This window comes from Passer domesticus, chromosome 7 (assembly GCF_036417665.1).
Source record: "Passer domesticus isolate bPasDom1 chromosome 7, bPasDom1.hap1, whole genome shotgun sequence".
Taxonomy (NCBI): Eukaryota; Metazoa; Chordata; class Aves; order Passeriformes; family Passeridae; genus Passer; species Passer domesticus.
In genome coordinates this window covers 40,162,377-40,187,575 of record NC_087480.1, presented here as the reverse complement: position 1 = coordinate 40,187,575, position 25,199 = coordinate 40,162,377, and the positions used below count along the sequence as shown (strand labels likewise).

The 25,199-nt window shown below is 38.4% G+C and overlaps 1 protein-coding gene across 1 annotated transcript in view; it reads right to left on the bottom strand.

Moving 5' to 3' along the window:
- The window catches only part of LOC135304940 (beta-1,3-galactosyltransferase 2-like), a 577,146-nt gene that overhangs the window by 14,076 nt on the left and 537,871 nt on the right, over positions 1-25,199 (bottom strand). Inside the window, 6 exon segments of the mRNA XM_064427917.1 lie at positions 2-982; positions 1,075-1,217; positions 2,193-2,362; positions 2,849-2,951; positions 7,932-8,033; positions 12,934-13,026. Of these exon segments, the coding sequence (XP_064283987.1) occupies positions 2-974 (973 nt within the window). The 5' untranslated portion in view covers positions 975-982; positions 1,075-1,217; positions 2,193-2,362; ... (1 more) ...; positions 7,932-8,033; positions 12,934-13,026.

The following is a 25,199-nucleotide window of genomic DNA, read 5'->3' as shown; positions in this document are numbered from 1 at the left end:
ACCTTGTGTATGTTAAACAGTGCATAAGGAGGTGGAACTATTTCTACACCCTTTGCATTAAGACAAAACCCTACGTAAACATCTTCCAAATGTATACATTTAATCATTTTGGAAGCATCTACAATTTTTGCAGCCAGGTCTCCAGAAAAGACATAGCCAGTTCCTGAACAGAAAGGGTGGTATCTGTTATCAGGGAATTCTTCTTCTGACATGTACCACTTACTGGCTTTATTCCGAATAGGGCTGTGCCCTGTCATTAAATGGCCTGTGAAATAATTCTGTGTGGGAGTCGGGAGAGGCCTGAGCAGCTTTTCAATCAGGTACATCGTGTTGACTAAAACATCACTGTCTGTCTTCATAGCAAACCTCATGCCACTGCAGTAGGAGGCCACCCAGCTCACGCCCATCAGAGTTTTAAGAGTTAAGTTGTTGTAGGTGTCCAGGAAGCCCTGCTGGATAATGTCGTGGTGCTGCTGGCTCTCTCTCAGCAGAACGTCCCCGCTGGCCCCCTCGGTCCCGCTGCCGAGCATGAACAGCCGAATGACGTCGGCGCCGGGAACCGCGGCTTCGCTGCCCCAGCTCTCCCGGATGGCGCTTCTGCGCTGGACTTCTGCTGCTGTCGTCGAGATCAGCAGCACCAAGAAAGGTGTTTTGTCTTTACACTTTTCTTCTTCATTGATAATGAATGCAGATGACTCTGTCGGAGTGGGTGTGGCTTTATTTCCAGATTTCTCATTTTCAGGCGGTAGTTCTCCTTTTTTTTCCCCTGAGATTTGTTTGAAATTTGTAACTATTTTTCCAAGTAAACTCTTCTCACTTTCCCTGTGAAGATCATCACGTTTAGGTAGAGCAGCAAGGTGACGAGAAGTATAAAAATAGGAAATCAGATATATTGCTGTAAAAGAGATGAAAACCAGCAGAAGACTTCTCTTGGTGCATTCCATGGGAGAGAAGAATCCACTACAGTAGCTCATGTTGGCAGCTGTGACAGGAAGCACAAGAAGTGCAGATATTTTGTCAGAAGAGCAGCTAATTTGTAATTGTTTTCCTCTGTGACACAACGATAAAACCCACCTTCAGGCTTCTGATTCTTCAGGATTCCTTTCAGTTTGTTATTATTAAAAGAATCCTATTGTTTCATTTTAGAATAAATTGCAAAAATTTTTATCAAAGACAAAAATTTAAAATTTCTTTAATAAATTTTCAGGCTTTTCTTCCTAAGAAAAACACAGTATGATAGAAACAGTAAGAAATAAATGAAAATAAATAAATACACTGTTAAAAGCAATAATTTCATCAGAGAGAACAGAAATGATTCAGATCTATATTTAAATATTGTAATAAATATGAAATATAAAGGCATTTTGACTTCCTGTAGGCTTTACAAAAAGTTATCACATAATTGGATCATCCCAAGTTAATGAAATATTATGATTGATTATGGATTCATAGTCTTAGAGGCTATTGTGATAAATAAAAAATTTAATGCATGGCTGAAAGTGATTGTCTAGGCTCTATAAAACACTAATGCAGACAGACTTTGAGATGAAGTGCCCCCTGCCAGCCACTATCTCTGTAAAGAATGCCTTAAACAACTGTGCTAATCTAGATCCATATATTTCAAATGGCTTCAGCTGAAGGATCCCATCCTCCCAGACTGCAGACAGGTAAAGTATAAATACTGGATCTGTGCACATACTGTAGCTTTGGGTAGTTCTTTGTGATTTCCATAATAACCCGTTTCAAATTTTGGCTTCCTTCAATGAAACAATACAGAAGTTTATCTAAGCCTTCGAGATGCTCCACAATTTACAGGGAGAAGGAGATAATCACATGTACCCCTCACACCATGAACTGCTAACACCCAAGAATGCCACCTGGAGAGAAGGGCAAGTTAATTGTGTTCAAGTGCTTTTCTGGTCTCTACATGTATTTGAAAGGGAGAAGCAAAAGTATAGTAAATCAGGGTTTTTTTCAGATTTTTTTTGTGCCAAGACACTATTTAGCAGATGCAATGTGCAGCTCACAATCAAACAGCAAAATTAAACACTTCTTACCACCATCTTTGAAACTGTAGATTCATCCCAGTCATACAAGCATGTGGGTTTTTTTTGGTAGATTCTTTAGTAGTTTCTTGCTGCTCCACAAAGAAATGACAGATTTAGGAGGACTGAAATAATCAGGAATCCTACCTCTGCTCCCATGGAGAATCTGAGGACCAGCTCACAGGTTCTTGATTTTCTGTTTTAAGTCTTTTCCAGAGGAATTGTGTATTAACACAAAGGAAAATGCAACAGGACATTGATCTTTCTATTTGATAAGTTTAAAAATACTCTGCCACTTGTAGCAATGAACAGACAGCCTGTAAAAAGAGATTTGATTTAATAATTTTAGAATATGCAATAGAAATGCAAAGTAAAAGTTTAATTTATGCTCAACTATAATTTAATCTGAGTAAAACTGATAATGTGTGGTGGATAACCTGTGGCCAGCATCCAAACACTGACCCACATGCTCACCCCACTTGCCCTCTCCTCAGGGGGACAAGGGGAGAAAATAGGATGAAAGAGTTCATGGGTCAAGGTAAAGGACAGGAAGATCACTCACTGGATACCATCTAGGACAGAACAAAGCTGGCCAAGATGAATTTAAATGTATTGCTATTTAAAATACATTTGGGTAGTGAGAAACAGAAACACAAATAAAACCCAGAAGCTCCTACCCATCTTTTCCTGGGCTCAGCTCAACTTCTTTTCCTGCCCCTTCAGCAGCAGAAGAGGGTTGGGAGTTAAGGTCCCTCCCTATTCCTCCTCCTGTTCGAACAAATCTGCTCCAAGGGCCACAGTACCTGCAAGGAATGTCCAGCTGCTGGAGGTTGAGAGAAAAAGGGCATAAGAATATTCTGTGATAAACTGGTCAGCAGTTTAATGCAGCTCACATGTACCACACACCTGTAAAACATTAAGAACATAGCAAGTAATAGCTTAGCTCTAACCATCTTCCTTCTTAGGTTTTTAGCTCTTTTGGCATCATGACATATGAAATATCCAGGATGCAAAAAACAAAGTAATGGAAGAAAGAACATGGTCACTATGACATCAGAAGTCAAGAGGCACTTCTGTACCAATTAACTGCTTGACTGTTATTTGAAACATAAGAATTTCAGCACATGAAAATAAAAGAGCAGAAGGTAATTTTCAATGCTCTAAGAGTACTTCTGTACTTCAGGTTTCTTGATGAAGCTAAAAATATTTTGTCAAAGTGTTTGACTTCTGTTAGTTTTGACATTGCAATTCCATTAGATGAAATTCTAAGTCCACGGTGGAAAGAACAAAACTTCAGAGAAGACTTTTCTCACAGGCAGCTAGAATATTTATTGTTTCAATTTGATTGAGTTATTACAAGATTAGTAGAAAATTCATGCTGCTAAGGAGAAAGATTACCTATGTCTTCAAAAATAGTTATAGTTTATCTTGGTTATAACTTTTTAAAAATGCCAAGAAGCTCTCAAAATACAATACTCCTATTAAATTTTTCCACAGAAAAAAGAACAATACTTTAGAAATAAATACTTACCCACAATAATTACCCATACCATTAAACCAAAACAACTGTAATTATGAAAATTATTTTTCTAAAACCAATTTTGTAGCAAAATGCTGTGCATATTAGGTTGTCTTGGGATACACTGATTATTCAAATGCATACACATTCAACTACATTCAGACTTTAACATTCCTTCATATGTGCTAAACTCTCCCCCCATAATTAGGTGTTATTAAATAATAAAAAAAAGATGACTGAAAAGGAGTAGAGAAAAGCAGGAAAGGCATTAGAAAAAGTAAAATTCATATGGTACTGTTTCTTAACACTCCTGTTTATATTATCTTTTCCTTATTTATTAGAAAAAGATTTGGGATCTCATGAGTGAAAATTTACCTCACAATGTTCTAATTCTGCCCTATCCCATCACAGATTTTGGAAGGAAACTAAGAAAACCAACCCCTCACATCATAGCAATGCTTTGATATTTTCCCAGATTCTCAAAGGAATAGGTTTTGAAGTGCAGGCTGTTGAAGGTGCTCCCACAAATGGCAAATGTCTAAATAATCGTTTGAGGAAATGCTAGGTGTGTTTGAAGGCTGCCAGAAAGCACGAGATGGGGCTGATTTAACCCCAAACCACCAGATGGCAAACACATCACAGCATCTCTGCTACTTAGCCTTGGCTTATTAAACCAGCTTTTAGGCAGATTGGGGAAATGTCCATAGAAAGCTGAGCTGGAGTGGAGAGGAGCAGGAGATGCACCCACCTGGGCTGAAGGCAGCGTGTCCCGGAGAGGAGCTCCCACAGGGCTCTGCCGTGTCCTGCAGCCCTTTGGCTCAGCACACACTCACCTGTCCTTGAGAAGAACAGGCTGTGCAAAGTCCCAGCCCCACCTCCTGCAGGCTGTCCAGGGGCTCCCAGGGACAGCCCTGGATCTGTGAGGTGAGCATGTAACCGTTCCACTCCTCTTTTTTGAACGTCTGTTGAATTTCAATCCCACATGCCACAGTATTTGGAGGATGAACTTGGGCATCGCGGTGAAACTTGCTCTCAGTGGTTGTAAAGAGAGGCAGAGATGTTGCAGTTTCTGTGGGTACTAGTTTGTTACTGGGTTATGGGTGAAAAAAAGCTGTCTTGAAACCACCCAAGGAGCAGAGAGCTGCCTGTGCTTCCTCTTACCTGCACCATTTGGCTTCCCAGAGAACCCAGGCAGCCCTTTTCTGGTTTACACATAGGAGCTCATCTAAATGTGTGCTGCTGAGGTGTGACATGGATTGGTGCTGGAGACAAGAGAGTGGGGAAATAAAATTATCTTGATATGTACTGTTGGAAAGATCTACATTCAGTTTTTCAAAATTTAAAAGAAGATTTTTATGAGTAAAAGACATGGTCTGTGATCGTTAAAACCACTGCCTACTAAAATGATTACAGCAATTTGCACAGCAAAGGGCTTAATTAACTGTGAAGAGAATCAAGCACTTTTGCATAAAGCACTGAAGAAGTATATTAATAACAATTGCACATATTTAAGGAGCATATGGAATTAATTTAAGAAATGTATAAAGTATTTATCTGCTAGTGTAGTGTAAAATCTTTGTATATGTCCTTTTCTGATTCAAATTACACCTAGACTGAGGTAATCTCGTCAAAATGCTAATTCTACAGAGGAATAGCACTTTGTTTTCCCCACTGGAATATTAATAATTAAAAAAACCCAAATATGTGAAAAATTGAAGAAGAATTTTAGGCTCTTTTTTTCTTTACATAAGTGCACATTGGATTTAAAAATAACTTCCAAAGAGAAGTGAACAGCAACAGCGATCCTAGAATTTGCTTGTCTCCTAGTTATCTGCTATACAATTTTTTTCTTAAAGTACATACAGAAATATGGCTGCCATATAATTAATCACATATAAACAGCACAATTCCTTCTCTGATTTTATGGAAGTGAAGTGCAATAAAACTTGTCATGGGACAAAAGGGGAGCACACTGCAAGAAGCCAAGAATTTTTTGTTAGTCTAACAAAAATGTCCTATCTGAAAACAGCTATTAGTTTAATTTGTTATCAGCAAAGGGGGGAGTGAAGAAGGAAAAATAGTTCTACCTGCAGTCCCTAGTATCTCCCTCTCTTCTCTCATGTCACATTCAGCTTCTTTAATGTCCCTCAGGTGGGGTCCTAAGAGTCAGTGGCATCACTTTTCTCAAGGAGATAGACAAGGAGAGGAGTTTGTGGCAAGCTGCCAGTGCCCCACAGTCTCCACCAGAAAGAACATCTGATATTGATGGCAGTGCCTTTGCTACCCAAGTACCCAGGAGTGCTAATTTCCACGTGTTTTGCAAGGCAACACTTTCCTCTTTCATTCTTGGTTGCACGTGAAGGTTGATTTTATTACACATGGTGCGTTGACCTTGGGTATTTCCTGCTTGTGTTCTTTGACTAAATGACTATGACTGAATCCAGCTTTATGCAGCTGCCAACTGTGCAGCTATTCTCTTAGCAATGAGTAATTAGCTACTGGTCACACTTTTCCTCAGTTATCATCCCACATCTACGTTTCTCTACACTTCTATTTCAGGGCCATAAAAACATACTCAAAAACAGAATAGCTATTTACTGCAGAAATAAAGACAGGTAACTAGCAGGTGTTGGGTCACATGGTTGTGGAAAGTGACAGTAGTTGAGTAACAGAAGTAATTTACTACACAATTTGCTGTCCCAGTTTTAAAGGGCTAGACCAAAGTTCACCCCTTATCCTGTTAACTGATCTAATCACACAGTATCCATATGAACTATAAACTATCTGTAACTATAAACAATAGTTATATAGTACAAATATAACTATGTACTTGGGAGCATAGTAGAGAGAATAATCTAATAATGCTACAGCAATTTGCTATCTCGTTTATCTTTACTATAATTAACTGTTATTAATATGCACATAGGGCAGTGTGAAAAATTCAGTTCAAGATCTGGAATCAGCAAGGAGAGAGTTTATATTTTAACACAAACAAACAAAAGGTAGCTTAGACAGAGGTTGGAATCAGAGATTCAATATTTGTTTGCTGCTGCTGTGTCTGGATTCTTAACTAAATTTATCATGGGCACAAGAACCAGAACTGCATCACTTTTCTTTATTAAGTTTAGTACTTGGCTAGGTTTTTATTGGAATAAATCAGAGTAGCTATTTGTATTAGAGATGTTTAGCTAATTTATATTTTATAATTAAAAGTTCTGACAATAAGGAGTTACTTAGATCAGTTACAACAAAAATTAACATAAATTTAATTATGGATGTTTATGTGTGGGTAGTTCATAAACAACTTGTCTGCAGGATTAGTGTCTCCTAATGCCTTATGTGGAGCCCTATAAAAGCTGCAGGATGCTGGAGTCTTTCTTGCCTCATCTCTTGCTTAATCATGAACTTCTGTAATTTAATTCAGCCAAAAATAACATTTATAAAGCTTCATTATTTGCTAGAACACGAGCTTCTAGTTTTGTCTGCACAGGGGGACGTGCACATAGAAAGTCCTGAGTGTTTCTGTTCATCTGCCCCTGGCAGTAATTCAGTTCACTGCAGGGACAGGGAACGTTCCTGCACCAGTGGGACCATGTGTGTCCCATGTTCTTCAGTGCATGGACTCACCACAGGATGTCAGAACACAGGACGAGGAAAAGCAGAACCCCCTTGGCTGGGAAAGGCACTGAACCATCCCTCCCCTCTCCTGGACAGAGTGCTGCCTTCATCTCCCTGTGGGTGCTGCCACATATTTTAATGTCACTCCTATGCATCAGGCATGAGCAATGAATGCCCCTCAGATCTCTAGGAGATGAATCAAAGTGTCACCTTGTTTGACTGTTCTGACTGGGAGGTGAGTTTAGGGGAGACGGGGAGAAGCTGGCAGCCTTTCCCACACAGTTGCTGCTGTGCAGAGGCACTACACAGAGACCCTGAGAAACACTGTGGATTTTTGGGTGCTCTGAGGACAGATTGGAGATTAGTTGAGACTTTCAGTTGTGACTGTGTACATCTGAATTCCAGTCCATGTGCTGCTGTACTTGGTAAATAATTTCACTATCTAAAGCTACACTGTATTTCAAGGAGGCACAAGGCAGTGCTGACCACTGGAGCTCCCAGGGTTGTTCAGAGCGACCTGACCCAAGCACAGGTTTCACCATCTGTATTTTTAGGTTTGTGGTTCTTTACTAAACCTTTAAAGATAAGTTGCCATAAATGAGGGGAGAAATCATCTTCATTCAGAGCTTGTAATGAAAAAAATGTAAAGAATTATATCTTACTGAGGAAACTATGCAATGAGTTCCACAGAGATTAAATCCTCATTTTTAGGCAATTCCAAAGAAATACCAGCATAGTGATCCACTTACCTCTCATTATCTAGCTTGGCCAAAGACATCTGCAAATCCAGATGCAAAGGTGTCTAGTCCTCTGGCATAACTGTTTCAAAAGTACATCATCACGTTTCATTTCTAAAATAATGAGAAGATGCAAAGAGCAGGGTTAAATAAAATTTCAAATCACCTTTACTTTCCTGAGTGGGAAGAGTGGGAATATCTAAACTATACTCTTCCTGACAAACCCTTCACCTTTCTGCTGGACCCCCAGGGATTTACTCTCAGTCCTGGCAGTCAAGAAGGATTCATTTAGGAGATATTTAGCAAATTGTCATATATTTGCCACTGTCAGGCAGATGCACTGTCTCATTTGGACAGGTTTCAGCAAAATGGGCCATACAAGGACAAAATTTTGGTATGCAAAAGGTACTTCAAAACAGGAACTTCTTACAAGTATTCTTAAAACCCAAAATACCTTCTGAGCTGATTTTTTAAAGAAATTCTGGGAAGGAAGATTTTTCTCATATTATGACTTGGCATTACAAGGCGAAATAAGATTTTGTACTATGTCTTAAATTCTCCATTAAAAATAAGCATGCACTGAAATGACCATATTAATTATACTGGACTGAAGGATGAATATAAACAGGACTCACTTTTCTGGCACTCCTGCAAATGTTCAGGTTACACAGTAGACAGAAGAGTTTCACTGCAATGAAATGCTCTACAGGCTGTACTTTAGTTACACATAGTTAGTTTAAAGTTTACATAAATAGTTTGAAGTATTTGTATGTATTAGTTCAAAGAGGAACTAATAATTGTTCTGTGGGTGTAACTGGTATTCCTTTATCGTGCCTCAGTGTCAGCTGGGCCTGCAGATGGTGCTGTAACATCACTGATAATGGTGGTGCACCATGAGGATATTCACTTTTGTCACTGGCCAATGCCCAGCTCACGTTACAGAGCAGTCATAAAATCCATGTTATCCATCTCCATAAAACCAGCTGGAAGTACCAGTTCAGGTTTATTGGAAGAATGTCTGGTTTACAGCATCTGAGTTTTCATTGTCCACGACAGCCAAATCATTATTTCCTACAACAGATTCCTCTGAAAATACTCCACTGTAATAAAAATAAGAGATTTTTTTATATTCCTGTAGAAATAAGATATTTAAATTTTCATTTTAGTCTGGTACCCTAAACAAACATTACTTTTATGTCAGCATCTTTTAAAAAGTAGCCTTGTGGCTACAAATTCTTAGAATGTATCATGCAGTCTTTACAGCACATACTTTTGAGTACTTTAAACATCAAAAGCAGAACAAGAAAATAAATTTGGAGTATTTACCAATAAACTTCATCAGTTCAGAATGAATTTATTCATAAACCATGCCAAGAGAAAATGCATGTGTCTTCTGTATTAAACAATGGGTTGTGATGACTGAGCTGATTGCATTGAAAGATTTCATGGGTATTTTTGGTTCAAAAGGAGTTTCACTTCCTGTGGACAGAGTTCCTGAGTTAGAAAACTCATCTTTCAAAATCCCTTCTACAAAGCTTGAAGATAGTGTACATTCCTGGTCATTAAGGAAACCATTATACTTAACATAAGGAGATATTTTTCAGTTCTTTGATCACCTCTCAGGCTGGATTCTGAAATTAAGAATAAAATACCTTTTTCCTTATGGCATGGTACTTACAATGGTATTTACAGTGGAGTAGGATCCTAGCACAGTTTCATGGGATCCTCTTAAGTAGGTTGGAATTCACACCACAGGAGTTGTGTGAATTTGTTTACACAAGCATGGTTAGTTCACAAAATTCACATTTGTGAACAATGGGGAGGGTCTAATCTACAGTTTTCTCAAACACTGTAAAAAAAGATCAGATCAACCACTAAAATATTTAGCTTTCAAACAAAGTTAAACTGTTACTTCCTTGTCAAAGACTTTTAGAATATTTTCACTATGGTTCTGGATTATATTGCTGTGTTTTAAAGACAAGATGATGATGGCTCCTAGGAAGTTATGTGAGCAACAGAACTGGAAGTTATGAAAAATTTATTACAGCATATTTGATGCATATGGCTGACCTGGGAAAGCAATGATGTCTGCAATGTTCTAAAATTAGTATACAAAGTTGTAAAAAGCTATGACTATTTTGATGACTTGCATTCTTCAGTTATGCTCTCCCTATTTCTCTCAATGGTTTCTGCCACACCAAATAATGTAGTAGCTGAAAAAAATGTAGTTAAAAATTGCCTCAAGGCAAGTACAGAAAGAACTATTTAGACATGCATGGTTTTTTTCACTGAGTTCTAATGTTCTTCCATTTTCTACCACACCTTGAGCTCCTATATTTTGCTTACATGGTCTATAAATCAGTTTTGTACTGCAGATCACTGTCACATATAACGAGAACCATAGTTTTGAAATGTAGGAGTTATTTGCCATAACATGGAAGTAACAGAACAAGGGAAGCTACACAGCAAAGAAAGCAGTGGAAAGCAAAATTAGTGATGCTGCACAGGCTTTCCCAGTTCTCAGAATTAGCACTTTGTTGGGTATTTCTCTCATAATCAAAGTTTCCAAAGGAAGAAAGAGCTGCTCTCTGCTATCCTCAGAGGATCAAGTGATCTAAAAAGCAAAGGCTCCAACTCTAGAACTCTGTGACCACTTGCAGATTTCTTCCTCAGTGTGAAAGCAATGAGGTATTTTCAGCCTTTGCATGACCGTCTGAAATACAACAGTGTGTGGGGCTAGAAAGGGAACAGAGCATTGAGATCTGTAGCAACACTAATGTGTGCTAAATTTAGGGATAAGCAAATAAACAAAGGAAAAAGACCTTTGGAAAATCTGACAAAATTTTAATATAAACTTGCTTATTCTTTATGGTTAGGGTCAAGGTAAAGAAAATCTTATGGAAGTAATAAAGTACTCTATTGTTTTACCTATGGCAAAATAACAATAATTCGGAAGTATCTAACTAAATTTTGATGAAAAATGTGTGTCCTTTTTGCAAGCTGGCTGTTCACTTTGCCTGTGCATGTAGCAGAGTCCCTTAATTCACCTGTTCTGGTGATATCTCCATGGTCATAGAAAAGAACTTTTCCCTTCAAACCACACTGGCCAGTGGAATAAACCTGGGTTTCACACATCCCAGGATATTGCTTCACTTACTGAACCGATACACACACACTCCTAATTTTCTCCTTTGTATCTTCTATTTAAGGGCTACAGAGGGGAAAACCATCAATTTTCAAATAAATTTAAAAGGTTTTGATTGTTTATTAGTGCAGTTGAAACATTCTCAGTATAGGAAAAGTTTCCAGGAAACTGTGAGGATTAGTAAAAATACTTGAAGTATGTTCATGAAAAACTAACTTTCCTTAAGCTAAATTTCCTTCATCTAAGACCATGGTGTGTCAGAATGTAGCTTTTGTCCCTCCTTTCTTTCATATCTTGTTTCTGAAGTGTGGGAAACAATCAAATTCCTAACACCACCCCCTAATTTCTTATGCACAACGATGCAAATACCACAATTTAAAATAGTGCTTACTATTTCCTCCCTTACAGAAGCTGCCGCAGTCACTTTATTTCCTTGTAGAAACAGTTTTGTAAATAATAGTAAATGGTTCTTCTGCTAGACAATTCACATTATTGCTCACAAGGGCCATCAAGTTATGGATGCACTAAATGCAGCAGGAATAAAATATCCACCACCTTAGAGCTTATGATGTGTCCAAAAAGCTTGAAAATTTTAATAGGCTGTGATGTATTTTGCCACTGCAAGTGACTTTCACAACTCACTGTGCAACAAAAGATTTAACCATTTCCAATCTGTTCTTGGGAATCAAAGGAATTAATTAAAATGCACTTTCTTGATATTTACAATGCCATCCTCCCATAAGTAAAAGGCATGCAGAAGAAATCCCTCTTCAGTGTGAACTTCAGCAAGCAGGGTGAGAACTAGTTTGAGAAGCTTTTGAAAGAGCCCCAGCCAAAAAATGTCACAGAAGCATTACTTCATTTTTTAGGTGGTGCCTGTGTGTGTCTGAAGATATAAGGTAGGCTGTGGAACTGTGAAGCTGTTATTTAAGTCAACTACCATTTTATTTTCCTCATGATTCTGTTTCCAGCTTTCATTTTCTTCATCCAGTTTTAATTTAACCTTTATGACTTGTGTAGGAATATTTATGTGAAACTGAAACCCTACCCTCTCTTAGGAGGATACAGCCTGATCCAAACCCAATGCTCTTAGCAGTTTTAAATTTGGTATGGAACAAAAAACAACCCTAAAGGATCTCTTCTGTGCACATACAATAAAATGTGCAAACCACACTATGAAATAATACATAAACTGCATTTCCTACCTGTCTAACTGCACTGCGACATGATATACTTTACATTAGCTATTATTTCTGCAAATTCTCATTTTCTCTGTCAAATGATGCATGAAAGTGAGAATCACTGTAGCTTAATGGAATAAGCCTCTTATCAGTGCTATATATCAAAGGCATCCCTCTCTGAACACCTAAGGACAGAGGGATCATATGTTCTAAAACAATTCCACTTGAATTCACAGTAGGTGGCTGTTTTTGAGGTTCTGCTGCTGCTGTTTATTGTTCCCTTGCTGTGGGGACAGTGGTCAGTGTTGTGCTGTTATTTGTTCTGTACAGGCTTAAGTGTGCTGGGGGTCAGCAGGGGGTTACAGATAAGGAATGATGTCAAGAGGGACTCCTCTGTCTTAAAGAAGCACTAGATTTGTCTCTATTGCACAAGTCTGGGAAAGAAAAAATATGTGTTTGAAATAATTTATATAATAATATCAATGACTGGTGTAACAGCATCAACATAATATGAATAATATAATAATTAATAACTGATGAAGCAGCCAAAAGGAGGCTGAAAACTTTTATATCCAAGGCTGTGGCCACATAGGCTATGCCCAAAGAACAGCAACACAGGTTTGGGGTGAGCCACAAGGAGTGATGAGGCAGCAGAGGGGAGAGAAAGAGAATTCAAGTCCATGACTACCTTGACCTGGGCTGATCTCCTCTGCATCTCTTCTGAGCCTGTGCTAACAGTATTTTGTAGCTGCAAGGCAGACAGCACGATTCAAGTACCATCCTGGAAGAGAGGCAAACAGGTATATGAGGGGTTGTGTCTTTCATTAATGAAAATCATAAAAAATATTCCCAATTTACCTTTGTAGAGGGTGGAGGGAAGTCCAGGCTGTGTAAAAGCTTTCAAACATCACAGCAGGAATTAATTCAGAAAACTTCATTCATGTCTTCTTTATGTACATTGTTGAAAGCCAAACATCAGCTGTCATTTTCTTTAATCATACCAAGGTTTTGATGTGGGAGAAAGTGAGTGACTGAAAGTGTGCAGCTGGCTGCCTACCATTACTTCCCTTTCCAAAGTCCCACTTTCTTTATAAAGCTCCATCTTAGCTAGATCTTCTAGCTCTATGGAGATTTAGCTTGTACAAACTCTGCTTCATCTTCTTAGTTGCACTATATTTTTGATTCTGTCAAGTGGTATTTGCTTCTTTTTCCATGGGAAGATGATTATGTTATTATACTGACTTTCATATTATTCATACTTTATAGGATGTGTTTCTTGTCTTGAAAAGGGCTGTGCCCACAACATAGTCTATGCTCCAGAACTTTTGACTTCAGTCTCATTTTTTTTTGTCATTTCCTGGTTGCTCTCTGACATTGCATTAATCTGGGATGATTTTCTCTATCTTAGCAAATTCCAGCAGCATCCAGATGAATCAAAGAAAGAGTAAATTATTTCAGTCAAATTTGACAAAATTTGAAAGAAGCTAATAAATATTTGAATATTTTTAAAAAGCTGGACAAACAGATTTGAAAAAGTTTCTGCCTTTGCAGCAGAGTACTCCTGTGACATTGTGCTCATGAGTATTCAGCTCACAGGTGAGCAAGAATGGGCCCAGATGGAAAAGTGCTGACAGAGGCAGCTGCACAACTTCCTAGGTATGAAGGGACAGTACAGCTGGAGGCACAGAACTGATGGTAATTCATTTTTTTCTTTGCGAGGCCATGAAGGTTTTATTTTTCTAACCCTTTATTCTCAGTTCAAAGAACATTTGACAAGGGCTGACTTGGTGAACCAATCTTTTTAGTGTGATTTATAGAATCAAGTCATGAATCTTTAAACCTGGTGATATAAATTGTCTCTTCAAAGTATTACAAATTGCTGAATATTATATTATTTTCCAGTTTTAAAAGTTCTGAAGCAGAGAGCAAAACCAGCACTGTATGATGAATACTGTCAATTACACAACACAAAATCAGCACTGATCCTATAGGTTACATGGGACTTGGGACCCTAAGTGAAGAGGATCTGTAAACTGCAAATTCAAGAATAGAGCAACCAGATTGATAAAAAGGGCCGAGTGTGATCATAGATATTAGCAATAAATACTGAAAAAGTCCATCATGTTTAATGATCATACTTTGTCTATTTCAAACACTTCCGAACTTTGCTATTGCATTGAAAATTATGAGTTAGTTCCTCTCCTATACACATCTATTTATGTAAAGAAAGGGCTGACAATCAACTCTCCTTTCCAAAGCCATATTTATCTCTGCAGGACCTGCTTCCTCTGCAGGTGAAGTTGCCTTACCAGTTCAAGGACAACAAGAGAGAGTGCTGGAATGGATAAAAGAGCTAGTGCACTTAGCAGAAACCATGGGAGCCTGGTCAAAAATACCAATGAGTCCACTGCATTAAACAAGAAAAAAATAGATATACGTGGGGAAAGGTGCAAAACTACTCCATACTCATCAGTATCTTAGCAAAATCCTTGCTTGTCTCAATACCTCATTACAATGACATCATAGCAGAGAGAGCATAACCCTATCATCAACCCAATTCAAAATCAGTACTCACTGTTCACACCCCATTTCCTTACACGTGCAACTCTAACTGCAAGGATTTTACACTGATAATGAGATCAGAATCTCACTTCCTAAAAAAAAACAAAAACCACAAACCCAACACACCAACAAAGTGATGAAAGTCATACAATACAATTTAAGGGGCACCAAATTGCAGCCACACATCTGTTGAATTAGCAAAGAGTGCAGAAAATGAAGTCCAAGTTTCCTGGAGGATGTTTAACTGCCTTTCACTGCCAACACATAACTGAGTCTGTTTCATTCTGGTTCATCTGTCTTTTCAGGAACCACACACCTGGATCAGCTTCTCAATGCTATTTACCAATTTTAGCTGGCAAATAGAATAACAAACGTATTTTAAAAAGCCAAAGAGCAGTTTAGTTTAGATCCCAATTTCAGAAAAAATGTTAAAATATATTTTCCACCTTTTATTTAATGTCAAATAACACTTTAATTCCATATAACATAGTGATACCCAGAAATAAATGAGCTCCACAGAGATGTTAATTTGCACTAATAGAACTGAAGTATCAGTTACATTGGTGTGTGTAAGGCACAGATCTGATCTTAACTGAAAAGAGAAGTTACAGAGGAGCTTTGTTTATCAATATGATAATTTGTGGAGGGTGGGGGAGACCAGAAGGAATCTACACATATATTTTGCACAATAAACATATGTGATCAGAAAAATTCTTTGGAATTCAAGTGACAAACCAGTCATCAAAAACCTTACAGAAGGATAAGCCTAAGGTTGGGCTTTTTTCTAGTTATAATTAGTTATTACTTGAAGTGTAGGTGACAAAAGAATCCTTTATATTAAACAAAATTTTTGCTTGAAAATGCATCACAAATCCTTGGGATATTCAGCTAGGTTTTCACCTGGCTAGACATCCCCCAATCCACCAAAAGCCCCTGTGCTATCATGACTCCAGATGCTCCAGCAAGCCTAATCCTGATTGTTGGTTTGACTTCCATCTCTGCCAGCTGAACCATAATCAGGCAGCTGCCCCATTTGCCCTATAGGATACGTGTAACCCTCTGTTTTCATTTCTCTGCTTTTCAATTTACTTCCCCGTCCCTACTATCAGCTCCCTTTTTGCTCCCTTTCCACCCTTTTATCCACTCTGTCTCCTGATTTCTAATCAGCTTCTGCCTCTGGAAAAGGCCACTAGAAACTCTTGATTCTCCATCAGATTACAAATCTCTTTCCAAAATTTCAATCAGATACCCCAGGACTGTGTCCCCTCTGCCTGAATTGAAGATCACCTGAGGGAAGGTGTGTACCTGCTCTCACAGGGGGGCTGCCACAGCTCCCTTGTAACTCCAACAGAAAAGCACCAAAATCAATAGTTTCAAGGAGATGTAAATCTTTCTTTTAGGAGCTTCCCCTCAGCTGTGCCCAGGTCTCTGCCTGCTTCTAACCAAAGCCTTTTATCCTCCTGCCTTGCTCTGGGCATGCAGACAGTGCATCTATGTGAAATCCAGAATTAAGGAGTATGGATGGAAAGCTGCTGCTCCTTTCGCTGACTCGCTGCAGGGACTAAACATCGATTATAAAAATTTTTAAAATATAGAGTTGTTTTGTTTTCTCTATATCTCTAATTTCAGTAGGTATTTATCAAGGGTCAGAGGATACTCAATCAAGCATTAGTGTAAATTAACCAGGTTGAAGTAGGAAAACCAGTTACACGCTGGTCACTGAGCTGATCCCAATCTTGCTGTAAATCAAAACAAACAAACAATACATAAATACAACTGAAGACAGAGGCTTTCCATTGCTTTACACTGCTGGATTTGGTCTCAAGCACTCAGTGTCTCACCGGTATCACAGTGTGTGCCTGTGCACAGAGATTAGCAAGCAGAGGGGTTTGTTCCACCTCCCAGAATCACAAATTGGCATTTGGGATGGAGGGTCAATGGGCAGCCAAGCTGCAGGGCAGCAGGGTGAGGAGAGCACGGGGAGCTGATGGCAGCAGGGACAAGAGAAAGAGCTCCTTGCTGCAGCCAGGGCTGCTCCTCACTCGTGCCCCTCTGCTGTCCCTCTTTCATCCCCTCACCCTCTGCCTCCGGCCACCCCAGCATTTGGATCTGTCACTGTGACTATCACTCTCTCACCCCAAAACAGTCTCTGCATTATCTGGACATGAGGGAGATCTACTTTCCTGCTGGTGAGCCACCTGAGTGTGGATCAGAAAGTGGAATGTACTGTTAGTTCTGTCAGGAGAGAGCTTTCTGTGGTCACTGCAAACGGCACGAGCACTCTGTTAAATAAAGTATGATATGACTTAATTTCTTTTTCTAAGTGTACCAACATGAATGTCTGGCAAGCCAGGACAGTAATTAATAATATCTGTAAACAATATTATTTGTTTTGATTACATTCATAACTGAACCAGTGCTGATGCAATTGCCAAAGTAAACAAGTTTTGGGGTTTTTTTTACTCTTCCTCCATTTTCATATAGCCCTGATTTCTTCGGCTGCTGACATTTTATAAATGTCATAGTTTATGAGAAAATAATAAAACCCCAGGTAACACCACACAACACCATGACCTTTAGCTGAGGGATTGCTCTAAGTTCTTTACTAAGCTCAGTAAAGAAATTTGGAGGTGAAAATTCAGGTTCTAGGAAGTAATTGAAGACTTCAAAGGTCACAGATTTTCTGTCTGTGAGTCAGACTGAGAAATATAGGTTTTTTTCTAACCTGATACTTGGGATTTGATTTTGCTAATGACCTACTTTAGCAACAAATGATAAACAGCTTTAACTGAAAATGTGAAATTTTTCATTATTATTTGGAACTGAATTTGTTTATAGTGACCAGTCTAGTCAAATCTAAAGGCATTCCCACTATTAGGATTTTTGCCTAGGAAGTAGGTTTTATGAATATTTCCATGGCATTATATCAGGTGGATCCTCTTAACAGGTACACGTTGGCATTTAATGAACCATTCCCAAAACACTGTAAGAGAAAAATGGATTTTGCTGATATTTAAAAAAGATTCAGAATCACTGTGAAGACATTTGAATTCTGTCATAACTTCAATAGATGTTTTGACATTTGAAGGTGTTATCATAACTTATCTGTCATGAAATTTGAGGAAGAATCCTCCTCTAGAAAGAATATCTGTTGTTCCCATGAGCCTAGGCATGTGGATCCCAGCAGAATTACACAGATTTTTAATCCCCAGACTTCAAGAACTGAGGAGAGTGCACCAGTTTAGTTTATACTGCCTAGAAAATGGAATTGGACACAGAATGTCAAGCTCCTTAGGTTTTCTTATAGGACAGACATTAAACCACTTCTCACCACTAAAACAGTTCAATCTAAAGCTGCATGAAACATAAAACTAAAATAACCAGAAGCAGCAGAGCTAAAAACCAGCCAAACAATTAATACTTAGCCAACAAATCACTATGGGTAGAAAAAAGAGAAATAAAAATTAGCATGTACTTGATAAAGTAAGTCAGGGCAGTGCAGACTTAAAATAACTGCAGTGACAGTGCCACAAAGGCAAGGATAGTCACAGGTTTTCTGCGTGCTGCATTTGAAATAAAAGCAGGAAGAACCAGCCATCCTCTGGGACGTTGTAGGACTGGAACGTTGTGAACATTTATTTACTATAGGTGGCACAAGAGACATTGGACAACTTCTTCCAAAATGAAGCATTACTAATCCCAGAACAGGCAGAGAAGAGATCCAATGTAAATGAGACCTGTCTGTTGCGACAACCTAAAATTTCATAGAGATTGGTGATACTGGAAAAAGTGAATGTCAGGTCACTGCTACAGGACAGTTTTCATTTTGTTCAAATGCTCTTAAACCCACAACTTGTGCTTTACTACTCCTGGGATGAGAAAATATAAATTATATCTTTGGGATGGAATAGGGAGTCTGAAATACACTCAGAATTTGTCCTGGACAATCACTTCAGCGCGAGTTCAAGTGAGAGCTGTGGTTTAAGTAATGGAGTTGCTGCATATGCATATAAAAGGAGATATTTTCTTGCCTGGGTTCACACCTCCTTCCTACTCCAATCATGACTTCCAATAGATTAATTCCTCACTTTCAGAAAAAGTGGCAATACAGAATCATAGAACAAGAAAGTAATTCACACTTGCCTTAGCCTAAGATTTGAATGACTTCACTCAGCTCCTAAAGCATCTTGATCACGATTCAAAAAATCCCAACAATTGACAAGTGCTGAAATGAGTTGTTTGATCAAAGTCTGAAGTCAGCACTTTGTTGCAGAGCCTGCCATCTGTTCATTACTGCCATGCAAGGAAGACACCAGCTTGCTGCTGGAATGGAGTGAATTGTGACACTGCTGGCACACACACTTAGGAGCACTGTTATAATACTGATAGTTTTGTAAGAGGAAAGGAAGCATTTGAGCAGTTTGCCATTTATAGCCCCAAAGAGATATAAATGTTAATGGTGGTGTGAGCACTGGGGGTCTCCGGACTCTCCTCTCTCATGCAGCTTTTAGGTAAGAACTGAGAAGTCAGTCCTAAAATAAATATTATAAAAATTCAAAAGTATTTTTAGCACATGGAGAAACATCTCAGTAGTAGGTCGCTTGGTAATTCCAGAGAGAAATTTTAGTGTTTTGGTGAATGAATGCATCCTGTAAATATTGTAAAAAAGGGTAACCATTGCCTCATTATAACTGGCTCTGAATTGTAGTGGTGCCATTTTTTAACATTTATTAAAAAATGTCACAAAGCCATCAAACTTACCAGCTTCTTGTGTCATGCACTATAATCTCCTAATGCCTAAATTTTAGGAAGAAATTTCTGTAAAATCTCTCACTATGCTAAAAGTTCCCTTCTGAGTCCTTCTCCATTCACTTTTTTGCAGCTTGCACTTTCAAATTTATTAAGTCTACATGCATTTTTTTTTTGTCCAAAGCCACAGTTTGTGCTTAGAAGACTTTTACATGTCATTGCTGCTTGGACCTCAGGAAAATGATCTAGCATTACATCTCAGCCCTCCACTACCTACATATATAATGGATTTTAGAATAAAAGATTCATCAGAAAAAGAGTAGATGAAATCATAGATTTGCCTGTTAATGAAAGAACTCTTGCACTCACAGAATAATTTTAGGGAAAAGCCTATTTTATACCCCGATATAACTATCTCTTCCTTAAATCTTGAAAAAGAAATCTGCTATTCCAGTTACCTACTTTTATATGTAAAATCCACATACAATTATGATTATAATTGTACAATAAACAACATTACTACTGTAATAGTAATGTTTATTGTAATAAATAACAAAGGCTTTTCCAATGTAAAAAATGCAAATCTTTAACTCAACATGCAATGATTATGAAAGACAGCATGAGATTCATCTCTACAGATTTTTCAGCGTGACTCATTCATAATAACCTTTAATACTCTCCAAAATTATTCTGTCATAAAAATGAATATTTTAAATATACTTTGCACATCTTACACCAATTTATAAATTCATTTTTTCTAGAGTTGTATTTTGCACTTGTATTGATCATCTTTAAAATAATAAATTTGGGGTGGCCTCACAGCACTTGTATTGATCATCTTTAAAATAATAAATTTGGGGTGGCCTCACAGACACTGCCCATGTTGTGTCACAGTTGTGGCTGGATACAATAATTGCTGGGCATTGGAAAGGACTAAGACAGCAGATCTCCTATGTAGAGCAGCATGTGGAAAGTATTAATTACAAGTTATTAGGAACCTAATCTGAAGGTCATTTAAGAAAGGTCAGGTGAAAACATTTCAAAGAGGAAATGGAATATGAATGCCTCTCTGTTTCCCCCTTCCATCATTAGGCACTCATTAGGAGAGATGATTAAGGGAGGTGTTCGAAATCTTGCAATGAGTTCCCTCAGTCTGTACAGCAGCTGGTTAAAGATCTTTCTGCAGTAGATTGAGCCATCTAATGAGATGGTCTGATAAAGATTTCAAGCAGAAGGAATTGTGCTCAAAAATCCTCAGAGACTGAATTTTCTTCTGTGTTAGAATATTTTTTTTGTGAAGAGAGAAAATGATGAATTCCTATACAAACCCATTTGTTCCTGAAGGAAATTAGCTTTGTAAGGGGCAGGGGTCAGGAAACTGGAATTCTCTATTCAAGATTCACTAGCCAGAGAATCTGTTCAAGGTATTTCATTATAGCTCTGGCAAGAATGAGGGGAAAATATACCTTGTTCTCATTCTTGAGGAAATCTTGCAAAGATTTGCTGCAACAGCAAAGCAGTGCTCTGAAGCAGCATCAGGGAGACCTGAATTTTTCCTGTGAGCTGTTGAGAGGTCTTAAGGTGGGGAGATGGAGGTCTGATAACACAGCTCCTATTAGGGCTCCTGTTTCAGGAGGCTGTGGGTGGAAGTGGAAATCTCGGCTTATCTCCTCACTGATCCATTAAATCCTTCACTGGTTCACTGATCATCTTTGAGGATAACTTCAAAAAGGTGCTGTGGTTTGTAGGAGTTAATGGCTGTGATTCCCCCGTGCATCAGAGGTTTGGGGTTTCCATTGCAAGCCAGGCAGGAGCCAGCTGCTATGGGATCCAGCAGGGGAATGTCCCCTGGAAGTCACTGCAGTGACACTTCTGGCTGTGGCTGTAACAAACACAACCCAGGAACAAAGGATGCATTTTGGACTCCTTCCTAAAGAAATCCTTTTAAAAAAGGATGTCCTGTGTGGCCTGGATTATAAAATAGACTTCAACCTGCTTGGCTGATAGGAACACCTGGTTCCCTTCCTAGCAAAGCTGTGCAAAGGGATCACTCCATAAATGCCACGTCCTTGGTGGCTCCAGTCACAAGCCTGACACCTCCTCAGAGCTGGTGCTGCCTTTCCTGTCTGAAACTACTCTGTCCTTGCACCAAATCACAGCTCTAAATCAGCTCCTCCAGTCCCATGGTGGAGATGTAATCAGGTTACTTCTCTTGGGAGTTACTGATTTCTGCACAAGATATGTAAATATTTAAAGGAAAGAGTAATCCTAAGAAGGGAAATGTGTGCTGCTGTCCTGTCTAGGTGCAAGGGAATGTTTTTAATCAAGTTATTTTTTTATTTTCTAAGTTGTTTTTGATTTTTGCTACATTAAACAATCCAAAGCAGTTCCAATTGGCTTCCACTTGGCACCACGTACTTGTTCAGATATAAAATAGAGGGAAACTAAAAAAAAAAACTCGCCTAAACTATCTACTCAAAATAAAGTCTCTTTTTGTAATATTTGTAAGGTTTTCAAACCACCATATTATAAACATACCATAAGTAACTGACATTAATTAAGTTTAAATTAAAGTTTTAGGAGATGAAAAAAGTTATTTTGCATTTCTTCCCATTTTCCTCCAATTAGGACAAAAAATACCTGAGCATTCAGCTCTATAAACTCATCAATACAAACCTATGGAAAAAAGGTATTCAGGGAGCAGACATTCTCCTGGCACATAACTTCATTCTCAGCTTAGTCATAATTTATGAAGAAAAGAGCTTTCACTGTCTCCCAAATGCAGCAGCCACTTCAGTGCACATCATTTTGTCTGAAACAGTGAAATTACTCTGTCTCAAATGCACCACTGAAACAGCCATTTCTGCTAAACATTTGCAACAATTATTTTTGAATGGCATTCAGAGATAAACCAAAAAATACACAAGTCCCAAATCAATATAAAGATTTTTAAAAAGCCTCAGCCTTTGGTTAAGAGTTTTCAATTGCTGGCAGCAGAAAACTTTTTTTTCTGGAGAAGCACCTTTGTCTTTATCATGATTACCTTAAGAGCTGTATCCCATCTTCCTCTCCAAATGATATTCATATTTCCAAATTTTTCCTCAGAGCTGCTTGCAGAACAAGAATTCCACTTGACTAAGATTCTGAGAATTTAAAATATGGTTTTGCTCTGATTCTAAAAGAAAACATTATAATGCATAAAGGCAATACATTTAGCTGAAGACAATTTGTTTTGCTCCAAGCAGATGGTTTTTTAACTTTATATTTGGTATTATTACACCAGATATATACTATATAATATGTTAATATGTAACATATAGGAAATATATAATATTGGTATTATAAGCTAAAAAAAACCCCAAAAAACAAACCAAACTTGTCCTAAAAAACGTTATACTGTTTGTAACATGATTTAACATACAACAACAAAGGTTTCCAGGCCCTTTTCCGATTTTCAGATGTTGATTTTTTTTTGAAACACATTTCTAAGAATAAACACCTGCTGTTAATGGAGGATTTTGGTTTAATTTGAGCCCCACAGAAGTAGCTGTGATGCATTTCCTACCTGGCTCAGTGAGGAGCTCTTGCCACTGTGGGGTTGGTGAAGTGTCCAGTTTAGGGTGTCCTGCACACACACAGCCACACCAGAGGTGCAGCTGTCCCCTGCCAGATTGGGCAGATTTCCAGATTCCTATGGAAAACCTGGGTGTACCCTTAAAAAATATCCTGTTCTCTGGTGGCTAAACTCTGGCTGAATTCAGATATCCTGCAGGAATTCCCAGGTATGGGATCCCTGAGAGGATTTCACTTAGCTCAAGTCACAGAACCAGCCTGACAAGCTGCATGTGGACAAAGTTCTTTCCAGTGATTCTTAAATATTCTGCACATATCGCTGTGTGAATGTCAAAGCAAAGTGCAACAAGAAAAATGTTTGTCTATTCCACACAATGCTGTAATTACATTGATTTTTTTTCCCCAATTTCCTCTGTTTCGGAAATCACTTAAAGTCCTTCATGTTTCAAACATCACACTCCACGCTCTTCTGAGTGACAAGTCCATCTCCTTCACAAAGTTCCTGGTTTGACTTCATACAAAAGCATAACCAGCACCAAGGTTTTGATAGTGGGAATGGCTTTTCAGTAAGATATCTTAATGCATTTAAAGAGGTTTTAATAGTTTGTTTAGTGGAACTTATCAATATTTATGGATAAAATATAAATTCTAAAAATATCTACTTTTTCAAAAACCATTTGGATTCTTTGACTATTATCCAGGGAGCATCAGGCACTGATGTACATACACTTATATTTACTGTGCTCCATCACCACTGCATTCAGGCATGTGACACTATTTATTTGCAAACCTTGTGCAAACTAAGTCCAGAATAAAGCACTGTATGAAACAGAGCTTGGTTCTGTGCAAAAGCACCAGTTCGAGCCTTTATCCAACAACACAGGGAAATAAATTGCATGTTTTGTGCAATAACACACTCTTCTGTTTGCTTTATACATGAGAAAGGAATTATGAAAAGTTGCACATTTGGAATAAAACAACAACAACCCTATTTTTTTTTTTTCTCAAATGAGGATTATGCATTCTCCTACTTCCAGGAACTGCTCATGAACTATATGCAGCCTGCCCATGGGAATATTGTAAAGATCACAGTTCTCTCAGTGCCTTACACCAAACCTTACACACTGCAGCAGTAACCCAGTGTCCTCCTTCTGGTCTATCTAAAGCTGGCCATGCAAGGAGTGCCAAGCAGAAAACCCAGCTTAATTATTTTATTGCTTTGGCTTTTCTTAAGCCATTGGAACTTCGCTAGTACCAGTTTTTCTGCCTCTCAGGGCAAAGTCTTTACACCAAGAGAGGATAAGATCCATCCTTGAAATGTTAAATACTTGTAGTTTCTACCATAAATCAGGAAAACTTTTCCTTCCTTCACTACCCTTCATATAAAATAAAGATTTATAATGGGCCACTAAAGAGAGTATGAACAGAGCCTATAAAGGTACAGCTCCTCACAGCAGATTTTAAATGTTTACTTCTTTATCCACAACAACCTGGAGATAGAGGATGCTGTGTTTACATGTACAGGCTTCTGACAAAGATGAATATTTTAGTCCCAGGGTCACATTCTCTACTTCCACTGCTCTTCCAAGACAAAATTTTTGGGGTTTTTTTCCATTAAAATCTCTATTTCTACCTAGTGAGCTTCCATCTTTCCACATAACTTTCTCCACATGCTGTCTACCCCTTCTCCAGAAATACATTTCATTTGGCTGCTGTACTGCACTTTGGGAATGTTCTCCATTCTGCCTGAAATGCCTTGGATTTTTGCAGTGTTCTGTTTTGCCACGAGGACAAGCTGTGACACCGTAGCACTGTCCCAAAGTGAATGATTAGGAGCCTTTGGAACAGACCTCTCTGTGTGGCCTCCTCGTGTCTGTCACAAACCAGAAGCCATTTCCTGGGTAGAAGATGGACCCAACTGCACCAGGAATGATTTGTTCCACAGGATGCCACTATATGACAAGTCCTGTCAGAGTGAGGATCATTTTCAGTTATCTGGCTGACACCTGTAATCTAAACAGTGACTGGGCACTCCAAAGAGAAGGGCTCATCACTTACACCCTTGGAGTT